The following is a 14,213-nucleotide window of genomic DNA, read 5'->3' as shown; positions in this document are numbered from 1 at the left end:
TCTTGCCCTTCACATAGGACTGCATTGAATAAGAAGAACGCAGGTGCAGCCTCTGGTCCCGGCACCGCCCGCTCGGCCCTCTCGGCCACCGTTGATCCGACTTGCTTGACTGACTGGCGGGAAGGAACCTGACTCCATCAACGGTACTTAAGGTGGTACCTTACTGGACGACTTCCAATTGACCCTTTTAGCCGTCCACGCGTGCCTCCTCCGCCTCTTTACACAACGGACGCTTGCCTTAACCGCCGCCTCACCGTCGTGCCCCATGTCGCTAAACGGTGCTTGGATGCGTCCACCTGCACATCATTCTCCATCCAACATCATCCTCCTCCACCACAGACACCGCCGCCTGACCACACCGATCGCAGAGCCGCTCACATGGCTGCACTGGCATACCGTACCATCTGTGTGCTCTACTACCGCCGTCGGAAATGTTCTACGACATGTTCTGGAAGCCCTCATGCGCACCCGGCCCCACGTCGCCCGATCCTGTCCGCCCTGATCTTCCCGCATTTCGCCCTCTCTATGCGACCAACCGCCGCCCAGAAGCTCTTGTCTTTGCTGCAGGGCGACACATCAATCGCACTGATTGACACCCTCCAAGCCACCTGATTGGGGACCGACGCTCCGTCTCTCCCTGCCCTGCGACGTGGGGGGTTGGAGAAGCAAAACTATCCAATGCAACGTCACCCGCAAGCACCGCAGCAAGTACCTCACCACTCACCCAGCTGACCACCCACAGTCGACTCGTTCGTTTGTCAATATCCCGGACTCGTTCTGCCGATGCTGCCTGCAGCTGCCCCCAAGAGCTTGCATCCGATCTGTCCGAGCCATCGTACGGTCACTAATGCTCTCGTCCAAATGTTAGGACTCATCGGCGAGGAAAGCCCGCGGACTGAAATCCGGGCGGATTAGCCCTCAATTGCATGCTGTCTGAGATACCTAGCACCGCATGTCTCGGATCCCCGCATTACCACCTCTCGCGAACAGACCTTCCCCGTCTCGACTCGCTGGGATTGACTTTGCTCGAAAGGCTTGTTGGTCGCACTGACAGACTGGCCATCGCTTGTCTGAGATATCGCAGCGTCCCGTCTTCCCGCCCCGCTGCGCGCTCGTCTTGCGCCCGCGCTTCTGCCGCCCACCGCCGTCGAGATGGAAACGGCCGGCGCGGGGTTTGACATGCTGTAGCCGATGGCGCCGACAGAGACTTGACCGCGCGTCGGCGCCGTAAGTCTCCCTGTGATTGACGCTGCGTAATAACGTGGCGCTGTCGGCTGGACAAGTTGCCCGAAAGCGAGCTCCCATCATGGCGATGCAGAGGCTTACCACACCCCAAAATCAACGAAACCGCGAATGCTTTGACGTGCAGTCTGCCCATCGTCCCCGCCGTCTTGGCATCTATCCTGCATCGGGGACCGTTGGGATCTACCCCGGATCCTGGACCCCAGATTTCGCCTCCCGAGTATTACACACGAGACATTTTGACTCGGGAATCCCTTGCAAGACCTGCCGGACAGCAGTTGTGAAAGCAGTGCTAGCAGAATCTGCGTTACCACATTCTGCGTGACCATGCCGCATAGCAGCCAATTTCTCATCGAGAGACTGCTTTCGTCCATGTCGCTGCCTCAATCACTGCCGTTTGGTTGTGGACTAATAACCATAGGCGGGGCTTCCACGGGCTGGCCCTCCCAATCCCAAATTGAACCTCTCAGCGCAGCCGCCTTTACCCAGTCGCAACATACAGTGCTTGTGTCATCATCACCGTAGAAGGACGTCGGGATGCAGTACTTTTCCACAGTCATCCTGTTCTCCGGATCGTACTCGGCCCACCTCGTTGTCACCACTTCCGGCATTTCGTTCTCTACGTTGGCGAGAGTGACCTTGATTCGCTTCGAGGTTGCGGCCGATAGAAAGTCTTGCGCCTTCTCTTTGACGTATGCAACCTCAACGACGGCTGGCCGAACAAACACAACTTGGTCGAGGCTGCGGCAATTAAAGATGTCTCTCCACAACAAGAATGTGTCGACGTGAGCACCGAAAAGCACCACGCGCCTGAGGCTTTTCAAGATCGTCCAGTTTGTGATGAGATACGGATAATTGCGCAGAACGACCAGCTCCTCCAGCTTGGCGAGTCTGTGGAGTCCGTCCGCCAACGTTGGTATCACGTTGAGATGGTCGTCCCATGGGGGCAAGGTGTTCATGGGCCAGTCTATTACAAGCCGTCGAAGGCTGCCGCATACTTCGCAGAGTAGCTCTCTAATCCAGAGTGCCATGGGCTGATCATCTAGGTGCTTGCCAAAAGGGCTGAGGTAAAGCGAAGTGATGCATTTCAGGGGAAGTACGAAAGGGAGAGTCGAAAGTCGCGGCGCTGACATGGTCAAGAGCACCAAGCTGAGACGCCAGCTAGAGTCGAGGTGCATGCATCGTTCGCGGAGTAGCCGGGTAGCCAGCTCGTGGGTTGATCGGGAGACGAGAGTGAAAGATATGAGTGTCTTTGTCGCGCTGGACGAGGCTGGGAGAATCGCTCTCCCATTTGGGAGGAGGCCCTCGATGACGTGTAAGATAAGCTCGGGCGGCAAGCGCTGGACCTCAGAAGCAACCGGTGGCATCCTGAGGTAAGCCTCATTCAAAGAGGGTTTGATGAAAATTGGTCTCTGACAGATCTCCTGCGCAATTTCGAAGTTGGATGGGTTAGATGAGATGAGAGATATGCCAACGGGAAGGAAACGACGGCGGTGCCAATCCTCTCGGCCGGTGAGGGGTTCGGCAGCCCCACTATTTCCCGCCACGGCCAATCCAATTCCGTCCCGTCTCACCGATCACCGATCACGCCTACTGCATCATTCTTCTCAAACAACAAGGGAATCTTCGGCATTCGTTACTTCTATCAAATTTTGGTAAACCCATATGAACATGAGGTTTTGATCTCATTATCCCGCGTCCTCTGACGCTGAATCTCCGCCTTGCACCGTTCCATCATCAACCCTCCAGCGCTATGACAGGGGCTTCTCCGCGACGATCCCAGCCTGCTTCGGCTGCCACAAGAACCCAGTAGCACTCGGCGACGTGCCCGTGTGCTCCTCCGACGAGATGCCGCCGTCGGGCACGTGTCTCGGCACGGCATCCTCCGCCGCACCCTGCCACAGCGACGCGCTCCGACCTCTCACACCGGGCTCGGTGGCGGTGAACTCGGGGCTTGAAGACTGCGAAGACGCCGCGGCACCAGCACCAGGAGAATCCACCAACGCCGGCGGTGCGCTCGGCTCCCTCGCAAACCCCGTCTCCGCGTCGTTACCGAGGCTCACGACCATCCTGCCCCCGCGGATCTCGCCGCGCCGCATCCGGTCCAGGCCGCGGTTGATCCCCTCGAACCCGCTCTCGACGCCGAGCACCTCGGGCGCGCTGACCAGCCCGGCCGCGAGAAGCCGCTCCAGCCAGAGGACCAGCGCCTCGCCCACGGCCGGGACTTCGTGGAAGACTTTGATGGGTACGGTGTGGTACGTCACGCCCTCCGGCGCGGCCTCTTTCGGCAGCCCCGTGAGCCCGATCAGGTGCTTCAGCGACGGGTCCGCGTTGCGCGGGGTATCCGGCGGACTAGGCGGCCGGGACGGGTCTTGAGGGGCAAGCGCGCGCAGGAGCGAGGTCGCGGAGTCGCGGCCGGAGGTGTCGAGGGCGAAGCGCAGCGTCTTGCCGACGTTGGCGCGGATGATGTCGACGGCGCGCGAGGGGTCGTGGCTGTCGACGAGGAGGTCTGGGCGGAGGACGGTGTGGTTGGACAGGCGCAGGCCGTGGCGCAGCTTGTCCACGACGGTGACGACTTTGAGTCCCGCCAGCCGCGCGAGCTGCACGGCGAGGTTGGCCGACGTCGAAGACCCGCCCCAGATGGCGACCCAGTCGCCTGCGACAGCGCGCTCCCCGTCCCGGATGCCGGAGAGGCACTCTGCGCGGATGTCGGCGGGGAGGGCGTCCGGCGGGATGGAGCGGACGAGGGAGAGCAGGTCGGGGCCGTCGAGGACGGAGGAGAAGTCGACGCCCATGCAGACGCCGAGGGACAGGACGGCGGCGACGAAGGCGACGCCGAGGGTGGCGCCGGCGGCGGGGGACACGACGGCGGGCGGGGGCAGGCGGACGGCGTTGAAGTCTGCGGTGGCGACGTACTGCTGGTAGGCGGCCTTGCGGAGGTCGCGGTAGTCTGTGGAGATGACGAGGACGCGGTCGCCGGGCTGGAGGCGGGAGGTCGAGGAGGGGTGGCGGCGGACCACGCGGCCGACGAGCTCGCGGCCGGAGATGTAGGGGAGAGAGGGGATTGCGAAGTTGAAGTCTCTGTTGTTGGTGTTGGTCAGTGTTTGTTGCGGGTGCATGGGGATCGCTGGAGGAGGACTCACGGTGCCTTCCAGTCGATTGGGTTCAGGCCAATGTGCTCCGTCTGTACCAACACTTCCCTCTCATCTTGGAGCTGGGGTACTGCGTAGCCCTCTGCCGTCTCGTATGGCTGCTTTGAAGCATAGAGGATGAGGACGGTCTGCGTATCCGGGATGTCTGCCATGGCGTCGTCTTGTTCAGGGTATCATTGGTCGAGAAGGGGGGATCGGGGGGTTAGTTGAGTTGGTCCAGCTATGGGATGAAGAAATCTCCTGTATGCAGTCCGAGTGTGCGCCGTGGGCAACAGTTCGTTTCCGGACGGTATTATCTGCAGTGTAGGTATTGATGTTGCAGGAAATGGGAGGAAGAGTTCAAGCCTGATCTCAGGGGGTTTGTGAAATACCAACACAACCGTAGCCGGCAACGTTTTCTTCGGCAACAGATAAGAGCCCCCCTCTTGGCCATCATTTTTTTCTATTACTCGAGGCCCCCTTCTGCCCGACGTTCGGAGTGATCGTCCTTGGAGGGGGATTTGGGTGCGTTCGTGGAGTCGGGGGTATTACGTGCTCTCGCAGTCCCGCATTGCGTGATTCTTCTCCAAGATGGCTGCATCGCCATTCTACCACCCCTCGTTGGCCCCAAGGTTTCCCGGCGATAACGACCATTAGCGCTACAGAATTGGACTAAATCATTCGAAAACCTCCACTCGAAACTCTATGAGGGCGGTTAAATTAAGAGCGGGATTATCAGCTGGTCGCGCATTCCTTTTACACCGCAGATATTGCGGGATGGTCTCGATTGCGTGCCGGGAGACGGTGAAGAACACCCTCGGACGGGAATATTCTCGGCAACCCCAAGCGCGGCAGCCCCCTTTGCGACTCCCGGACCTGCACTACCCGCCGAGACAATCTTCGCGGGGTGTTTCCCATTGATACCGATGCAAAGATTCAAAGACGGTGGTTGCACAGCCATGCGCCCTCCCACCCCCGGCCCGGCCGCTCCACTCCGCGCCTGTCACGACATGTCGCAGGATTTGTGCCAATCGAGATAGCGGTGCCGCGCCGATATAGACATCGCTAATTAATGCAAGGTGCGGCTGCGCTTCCGGTTGTTTGAGGGCCGTGAGACGGGCCGATCACGCAAGATGAGATTTTGTTCTGTTAAGATGCATCTCGTGGTGAGGGTTTGGATGGCATTTTGTAGGAGGAGATGACGTCGAATTCGTGAGACCTGCCCCCCGCTCAGGGACGCCGATGGAGCCGAGATGGAGCAAACCCCGGATTTTGCTGGATCTTCGGATGCGGGGATTATTCGTGAATATGAGAAGTCCTCCGCTCAATCTTGTGATTTGTTTCCGGGACTTTTTCTTGAAGCAGCAAATCATCGCAGAGGGTGTTTTGTGATGAGTTCACCAAACAACACTAGCAATCCCCCTCCCACCCCGCGTCAGACTAAGTTAATCCGTAGGTCATCAATTCTCTTGGCCGTCGGGTGATGATTTATTATTAATGGCTCAACGAAGCTCTACGATGAGCTGGTCTGGGATCGTAGCCCCAGCGTTTTGGTGGGCTTCATACAGTTCCCAGCCGAGGCTCAATATAGCTACTCCGATGCAATCTAATGACTCCCGAGATATCTTTCGTTACAAAGAGACCTTCCGCGCGGATCGGTCGTTTTTGGAATCATATCAAACTCAGTATTCTTATGAAAACCATCTCATTCTTCTATTTTCAAAGACACCTCACTGCCCCGGCGGACGGGAACAAGCCGGATAATATTGGCGATTGGAACGACAGGAATAAAGACGACGACGAGAACGACGAGGATGGCGAGAAGGAAAGCAATAAAAATAATAAGCACGAAGAGAAAAACAAGAGGGAACAGATCGATGAAGAGAATGAGATTGACGAAGGCGATGAGGACAGTCATATCATCTCTTCCAGACTTTCACAGCCTGTGCTTCTCTTAAGTGACAATGGAATCTTATGACCAACCAATGAGGCTAAGGGATGCACTCACACCAACCCTCCCCACCCGACCTTATCTTCACTCAACTCAAAGACAGAGACATTTCTTTTCAACGTTTTTTTCAAAATCGTCCATGATGCCCCGGCAGCAATTCTGTCACATTTAAGTTGATTCCTTGTTCGCTGGACTTGCTTATGTAAGATAGTTACACCCACCCGAGGATGGTCCCTGGATCCTTGAAGTTATTCTGACTCCTAAGCTTCCAACTTTGCCAACTTTTTCGAGTCAATGCCTAAGGCCCTGTACTGGATACCGCAAACCTCCCCCAAAATTTCAAGACAATATGACGTACGAACTCTTCATGCAGGGAAATCTTCACCACATCGATCCCGACTGAATGCTTTCTTTTGTACACGATGAGCAGCGACGTCTTGGTAATACAAGACCTACCTCAGCCAGACGCAGAAAGCGGCCCGCACGCGCACTCAATTACAGCAGTCACTTCACCCGACGATGAAGTGCAAGTCGACCCCGATGGCGACCTTATCCTCCGCGCAGGCGCGCAGACCGGCCTGGCGGAGCGCTCGTTCCGCGTATGCGCCAGCGCGCTGAGGAGGTCCAGCCCCGTGTGGAAGAAGATGCTCTTTGGGCCGTTCAAGGAGTCGAAGCCGGCGTTCGGGGTGTGGCAGGTCAGTCTGCCGGAGGACAACCCCGTCGCGCTGGGAATCCTGTTGCACATCGTGCACGCGAACTTTCCGCTTGTGCCGCACAAGCCGAGCTTGGAGGAGTTGTATGATGTGTTCCGGCTCGCGAACAAGTACGACATGATTACGACGTTGAAACCGTGGGCGGCGGCGTGGCTGGAGGTCGCGGAGAGCTTTGCGGGGACGACGGATGGGAGGGACATGGCTGCGTTGGCGTATATTGCTTGGGAGCTGGGGCAAGTGGACTTGCAGCGGAAGATGATGAAGGAGTTGGTGATGAACTGTGCGCTTGATGGAGAGGGGCGAATGATTACCCATGACGGAGTTGTGTTGGATGAATTTGACCCCATTGGGCCGCCAGGGCTGCTCGGTAAGTTTGTAAATGGCGGGGATACTGAGATGAAATTCTTAATGTCTTGCAGGATACATGCGAAAACACCAGCAGGAAATATCCAAGGCTCTGCCGCTACACCTCAACTCTGTGCTTAGGGAGCTGGCACACGGCCCCGGGTGCTGCGTCTCGAAAACAACCGACTTGGACGCAAAGTCGAACTGCAACGACGTTATCCTTGGCAGCTTACTGAGGGCGATGGCGAATGCAAGGGGTTCGGTCACCTTGACCCTTACAGTCGACGAAGGTGAAAGCGCTGCCAAGTTGTCGACTTCGATTAAAGGTATTGCTGAGAAGACGTCGGTGTTGGATGGGCACCTGAAGTGCAATCCCGGGGGCAGAATAATAGCGGCGCTTGCTAAGACGACCAAGGCGAAGCCAATCAAGTTGAACAAGATGAGTATCGAAAAAATGAGCAAAAGACGAGAGGATTTGGGGTTGGAGAAAGCGATACCGAGCACGCCGGTAAAGACGAGCGAGTAGTCATAATAGTCAGGGTAGTGGTAGTAATGAGAAAGAATCGTATCAGCTGTGTATCAAGTATTTCAAAACTGCCATAGTAACGTTCATAAAAGTTCATTAGGCAAACTAAATACATGCTTAGGCTGCGTCCATACTATAGATAATTGAGATAGAAAAAGGAAATTTAGGACATGATGCCCCTGTGGCCATCGCCATCAGCATCCTTGAACGGGTTCAGCTTGTCAACCAGAGACACCTTCTTCTCAGAAGAAGCATCAGTAGTGTGACTGTGGTGATCACCAGCGCGAGGCTGTACAACGTTAGTTGAAGTGAGGTGGGTTTGGGGAAAATGATAACTCACCTCGTTCTTGTTCAAGGACGAAGTTCCATTAAGGCCGGAACCATTGCCAGTTGTGTAGTTGCTGCCATTGCCTGTAGAAGTGTGAGTACCGTGCATGATACTCTGCACCGTGTTGGTGCCGCTATTCTTACCAGAGCCAGTGGTGTGGCCGTGGGCGATGTTGTCACGCTCATGGGTGCCGGCATTCTTGGACAGCCCATTGTTAGACAGGCCATTGTCACGGGTAGTGCCGTTACCGGTCAAACCGTTGCCATCGTTGGTCAAGCCGTTGTTGGTAGCGGTGTTGCCAGCAATGCCGTTGTTGGCTCTGGAGTTGGCGGTCTGAGCAGCAGTGACGCTGTCGGCAGCTCGCTGATTCTCAAAACCCTGGCCCTGACCAACGCCGCGGTTGGGCAAACTGGTCGTGTTGGACGTAGTGTTGCTGTTGTTGATACCGTGGGTACCAGTGGTTGTATTGTCGACCTTGTTGTTGTGGTGCTTGTGAGCGGCAGCGCCCGCACCGGCAGCAGCAGCGGCTCCAGCGGCGGCAGTGGTCTTGTTGTGGCTGTTGTGGTGACCCTCGCGACCATCAACACCGTGCTCTCTCAGGCCATCAGGGTGAGTAGCATCACGCTTCTCCTCCTTGTTGTGGTGGTGGTGAGCAGCAGCACCGCCGGCAGCGGCAACGGCGCCAGCAGCGGCAACCTTACCGCCATTGTGGTGGTGGTCATGGCCGTGCTTGTTGTGGTGCGATGCGAGCCCAGTGTGCTCGGTGCTCTCATAGACCTTGTTGTGCTTATCGGGGCAGCCGTCAAACTCCTTCAGCTTGTTGGTGCCGGTAAGCTTGTTCTTGCCCTTATTGAACTCTTCCATAGTCATTGCGGGAAGAGTGGTGGCGCCATGGTGGATTGGCTTAGCGTGGTGAGTCTCGTGGATGGGCACGGTGGTGTGCACGACGTGAGGCTGGATCGTCTCCTTCTGGATAACGGGCTGGATATGCTCGTGCACGTGGTGGTGGACACGCTCGCCGGTGACGACCGGGGCAGTGTGGGTGGTGTGTGTGGTCTCGTGGGTAGTGGAGGTGTTGTGGAACTTTGCAGCCTCGCGGTTGAGAGTGTCTCTGGTCTCACTCTCATTGCCGTGGTGGAAGGTCTTGTGCTGGGTGGGGATCATGTTGTGATGGTGCTGCTCAGGACTGCGCACCCATTAGTCAATGCCATGTGTGGGGTACAGATTTGATCTCACAGGGTTTCCTTGTGCTTGATGGGCTGAATGTGGGTATGGTGGTGGTCTTGGTGAACCTCCTTGTCGACTGCTGTCGTGACATTCTCGTGCTGGTGAGGGCGAACCTGCTCCTCGGTGATAGCTTGGCTTGCGTTCTGGGTGACAGTGGTCTTGTGGTGACCGTCACCAGACATGAATTCGGAAACTGCTGCCTTAGCCTTGTCCATGATGAGTGTGTTATTGATTTGATGTCTTGTGTGTAAGTTGTTGTGATTGTTGTGATGAGATACAAAAAGCGAAAGGTTTTTCGAGGTGATTCGACTTCGGTATATATGTTTACCCCGTGAGTCTGGACCCTGAACTTCACAAGCCACTTCATGGATCAGCAACGTCACTTGGCACTAGGCTCAGCTGTTCTCCCACATGCGGTGCACAGATACTCGCTCAAATCACACCCACTGCCGGGCGCCAATTTTGCTGAATCGCATTCCCCGGATACCCAACGGCCGTGATGAAGGACGTCATTTGCGATCATGATGAGGCGCGAATGCCATCGCATCGGAACGCCTCATGCTCGACCACGCAGACTCGAGCGCCAAGCACGTTCAGCTGAGCACTGCTGTCCCGAAGCTTGAATTGTGCCACTGACGACGTCCAGCAGCGAAACAGCTGGACGCTCTTGGCATGGCGTTTTTGGACGGGGAATGGCCAGCTGTAGTTGGATTAGCAGCTCCCACATAAGTGTCTCTAGCGCGCCAGATCATTCCGGTGGGCTTGATCCGCTCGACGGAAGGAGGCTTGTTATTTGGGATTAAGCGGTGGTCGAGGAATCCCATTGCAGGGGGGTTGGACGGCCGGTCGCTGGCTAGGCCGGCGCTAGCGGGCGATGGCTCGGGATGCAAGTCGTCATCGAGGAGGAGGCTCTGGTCGGAAATGGAAACTCCCGTACCAATCTGTCAACGGCGATCGAGGGGTGAGTTTGGCAATCGACAGTAAAAAAAGCCTTCTAGGTTTGGTTTTCAGCTGTCGCGGTATTCTCGCTTGGACGTTATTTACTGATCTTCGAGAATTTGTACATAAGCGTGACGAAGCTCCGCGTAAACGCCAAAAGTACCTCCCGGCGGTTTCCCTTCTCAGAATGATAGCTGATTTTCCCGAGTCAAGCGAGGACTTCGGAAGTAGAATTTAGGATAGACATCCGTCATCGGAATAGTTGCGTTTATGAAGGTTTTCTCGGCCCCGTTGAGGTGATGATGCACGGACTTGGAGGCCGGATACGGCTGGTGAGATGGAGCTGCACCTCCGGGGCACCCGGGATTATGTAGGCCGTGTCTTTTTCGGAGAGGCGGGTCGCGGGGAGCTGTGGACTGTGACGTGTCCAGCCATGTCGTTGTGCCCTAGCTGTCTCTAACATGGGGGCTGGCGAGGTTTCTAATCTGACCTCGCCAAAAATTGCTAGAACTGAACGACTCCAGGAATCCTAAGCGTTCTGACGGTGTTGAGCATATTTCTGTCGAATCCGCCGACGGTAATTTGCAGCCAGTCGGAGATGACTTCCTTCGACGGCGCGGCTATGCACCGCAGGACAGACGCCATGTTCGTATTGTCTCCAACATAAATTGCTGTTCGTAGCCACGCCAGTCATAGACGTCAAAGCTGCACAATATGGTTGGAACGAACAGCTTGATGTGCACGCCGGAGGCACAATAGGCGAGTTACCAATCAAACATGGATCTGAAGCTCTCTGAGGAATCGAAACCTCGTAAATGTGGTGCCGGACATGTTTGCTGCCAATAACGAGGGGTCCAGGATGTGACCCCAGGTCCAACAGAGGCATGTTTGCTGCTGCCAAGGTCTTGTTGGTTCACGGCCGGTCTCAACCAGGGCTTCTGCCTCAGCCCAACACGTTTGGAGTTGACGTGGTGCCCTCACCGCCAACAGTATTTCTCCCCAGGTACCTGCCTGATTTGAGCACCCTCAACTGACCTTACTCGTCAAAGTTCAACTCCTCATTCGCTATCAACACGTCGACGAACAAAATTCTAGAGAAGTAAACGTACTATCACGGCCACCACCATGGGCTCAACTGACGAGACATGCCCTGGTAATGACCCATCAGACTATCTCATGGAAAAGTCCAAGGCTCGAGACAAACTCACTGAGAATGAAGACCACAGTGGGTGAATACTCGGAAAGCGAAGCTCCTCGGACGGTATCCGGCATCTCTTACTTGACACTCTTTTGACCCTTCCCGCGGTTGCCTTCATCACCTATGCGTTCTTGGTTTTAGTCAACAACGGACGGGCTGTCGATCAAGGTCCTATCCCGCTTTTACGGACAACAGCTATTTACAGCCCAACACTTTTCCCGATCGCATTCTCTGCCGTAGCTGCCAGCTTCCTCAAAGCCGCGGCCGCCTGGAGACTAGAACAGGGTATATCGGTACTCAGTCTGGAGTATCTTTTGAATTGTCGCACAGTCTTCAGCGCCTTCACCACGCCGATGTCACTCCGGGCTGCAAACAGACTGACGCCATTGTTGATGATCCTCTGGGCCCTCTCACCTCTCGGTGGCCAAGCAGCCTTACGTATCATGGAAATGGTCCCTTCAACCGCTGCAGAGCCCTGGCTATTCCAAAACCTTGAGTTTATGTCCGCGTTCCGGCACTCAGGTCCCCAAAGCTCAGCGGGCTTCAGTCTCCTACCTTCCATCCAAAGCGCTTTTGTCATGGCGTTGGGAACCCCAGCGGACATCAAAGCTGAACCGCAAGATCTATTTGGAAACATAAAGATTCCGATGGTAGAAGCATTCCAGAATCTGCATCAACCGCTAGGCGAGGATAAGAAGGACAATGACGAGCAGAACGACAGCAGGCAGGACGACAACGGATGGTTTCACTTGGACTCAAAATCAGCCAAAGGTCCTGTGTGGTCGTCGATTGCAGGTATTCCCGTGGCTGCTCCAGGCGGGCTTTCATCGAAAGCAAACTACTCTTTCGCTTTCGAGGCTTCTTACATGTACGCGAACTGTTTCATTCACAGAGGGGCATCTATGAACTTCACGGAGTGGGCGTCATACAGACAAGAAGGTCCAGGCAGATACAGTACCAACCGAACTCTCGTCATCTCCACGAAGAGACCCCCGTCACCGTTTGACAAGAACCCATTGGAACTGGTCTTTACATCATACACCGCTATCCAGGAGCTCACAACCAACGCCACGTGCGTTTTGAGGACCACCTACGTCGAGGTTGATGTTGGCTGCCATGGCACCCCATGCGGAGCATGTCGTGTACGTCTGTTGCAGAAGCCGAATAATTTGACAGCACGAACCGTCTTAAACAACATGGCGCCCGGAGGACAGCCCGGCCATGGAACAGCCGGACTCTTCGACGGGTACATGAGCACTTTTGTCCGATCAGGGCTCTCGTTGTGGGATCTTCAAGAGGGTCGCCAGCTTAAACCATTTCCTTCGGCGCTTGAAGCCTACTTTACCGAGCCTGACTCACCATACTCTGCGGCGGGCATCAGCTCTTGGGATGGCATTGATATATATCCTGTTGGAGACCAAATGTTTTCACAGCGGTTCTCTCAACTTCTCAACACTTTCTGGCTCGCTTCCGTCGCATCACACAATATCACAGGGAATTTCCACTTCCAGAGCGATAGTGGAACGAATTTGCCAGGACCGATCATAATCCAGAACATCACTGGAAATAGGACTCCCGATTTCTTGGTCATGAGAGTGAATGACGGTTGGATGTTAACCTTGTTCGTGGCTTCTACGGCGATGCTTGTTTCTGGGGTCATTGCAGCCGTGCTTGATTCTATGAGACGAGGACCAGATGTTTTGGATCATCCGACATTCTTCTCTAGAGACACCCCGTATGTTAACGTTTCCCCGTGTTACTCCGGATCGGTGGAAGATGCAAGCGAGCAGGTTAGAAGGACTAGAGACATACGGGTGTGCATTGGAGATGTTAGTCCGACAGAGGCGACGGGTCATTTGGCGTTTGGTACCGTGAATGAGGCGATTCCACTGGGTCTCCAAAAAGACGGAAGGTACTATGCTTGATTTGCGCCAGCAAAGGAACGGAAATAAGATCCAGTGATACCCCCTGAAAGCCTAGCCACAGATTAACTCAAATTTAATGAAGGAGATATGAAATAGTCAAATTGACGTGACAGAAGTTTAGAGAGGTGAGTCCTAAAACAGACCTGCCTTGTTAGGTATTAAATTGAAGTAAGTCCTAGCCCGCTCATTTCGCAATCCTATCATAGTGATTTCTACTTCCTCGCTTGCCATCTCCAATTCGATCGACTAAATACATATGCCACTGTGACCTCATCTACTTTTGTTTATCAAGGCTGGGATTCACCTTCGAAGGTTTCAATAATCAAGCCAGATGGAGGGTGTTAATTGTTTCTAGCGAAGTCACTGGTTTCGTATGTATGCTGGGCGTTGACCATGAAGATGCTAAGCTGGTACTGAGAATTTCCACCACCGACGTAATCTGGCGGAGAATTTAGTAAGTAATTAATGTTGTTGCTGTGAGGCACCAATTTGTGTTTTTTCCGCGGCGCAAGCTTACATGGAAGTCGCGGTCGATGAGCGTGTCTCCACTGAAGGTACGCGAAGACAGCGGGTGGAACAGCAACCAAAAGCCCAAAAAGCCCAAAGACAGCTTCCATGGACAACATCATGGTCATAGCGAGTTGGTCGTTGAAAAGTGATCTGGTTGGTTGTCGGGGCTAAGTAGAGC

The 14,213-nt window shown here is 55.0% G+C and overlaps 5 protein-coding genes across 5 annotated transcripts; 2 read left to right on the top strand and 3 right to left on the bottom strand.

Annotated features, from left to right (window-relative positions):
- Positions 1 to 1,625: 1,625 nt before the first annotated feature.
- CGCA056_v010991 (uncharacterized protein) lies at positions 1,626 to 2,609 on the bottom strand (the record flags this gene model as incomplete). The annotated part of the gene is made up of 1 exon (XM_037326238.1): positions 1,626 to 2,609. One exon carries the CDS (start codon positions 2,607 to 2,609, stop codon positions 1,626 to 1,628), a length of 984 nt encoding a protein of 327 aa, XP_037176074.1.
- Positions 2,610 to 2,993: 384 nt separating this feature from the next.
- BOA5 (Trans-enoyl reductase BOA5) lies at positions 2,994 to 4,546 on the bottom strand (the record flags this gene model as incomplete). The annotated part of the gene is made up of 2 exons (XM_037326237.1): positions 2,994 to 4,323; positions 4,386 to 4,546. 2 exons carry the CDS (start codon positions 4,544 to 4,546, stop codon positions 2,994 to 2,996), a joined length of 1,491 nt encoding a protein of 496 aa, XP_037176073.1.
- A 2,200-nt stretch (positions 4,547 to 6,746) lies between these two features.
- Positions 6,747 to 7,771, top strand: CGCA056_v010989 (uncharacterized protein; the record flags this gene model as incomplete). Its single annotated transcript, XM_037326236.1, has 3 exons — positions 6,747 to 7,404; positions 7,457 to 7,708; positions 7,767 to 7,771. The coding sequence occupies 3 exons, from the start codon at positions 6,747 to 6,749 to the stop codon at positions 7,769 to 7,771; spliced, it is 915 nt and encodes a 304-aa protein (XP_037175570.1).
- A 300-nt stretch (positions 7,772 to 8,071) lies between these two features.
- CGCA056_v010988 (uncharacterized protein) lies at positions 8,072 to 9,678 on the bottom strand (the record flags this gene model as incomplete). The annotated part of the gene is made up of 4 exons (XM_037326235.1): positions 8,072 to 8,197; positions 8,249 to 8,319; positions 8,380 to 9,422; positions 9,473 to 9,678. 4 exons carry the CDS (start codon positions 9,676 to 9,678, stop codon positions 8,072 to 8,074), a joined length of 1,446 nt encoding a protein of 481 aa, XP_037175135.1.
- A 2,500-nt stretch (positions 9,679 to 12,178) lies between these two features.
- Positions 12,179 to 13,525, top strand: CGCA056_v010987 (uncharacterized protein; the record flags this gene model as incomplete). Its single annotated transcript, XM_037326234.1, has 1 exon — positions 12,179 to 13,525. The coding sequence occupies one exon, from the start codon at positions 12,179 to 12,181 to the stop codon at positions 13,523 to 13,525; it is 1,347 nt and encodes a 448-aa protein (XP_037175896.1).
- Between the last annotated feature and the right edge of the window lie 688 nt (positions 13,526 to 14,213).

Source organism: Colletotrichum aenigma (genome assembly GCF_013390185.1).
Source record: "Colletotrichum aenigma strain Cg56 chromosome Unknown KSG_Cg56_contig07, whole genome shotgun sequence".
Lineage (NCBI taxonomy): Eukaryota > Fungi > Ascomycota > Sordariomycetes > Glomerellales > Glomerellaceae > Colletotrichum > Colletotrichum aenigma.
The sequence above is the reverse complement of the archived record's forward strand: the minus strand, read 5'-3'. Positions and strand labels throughout refer to the sequence as shown.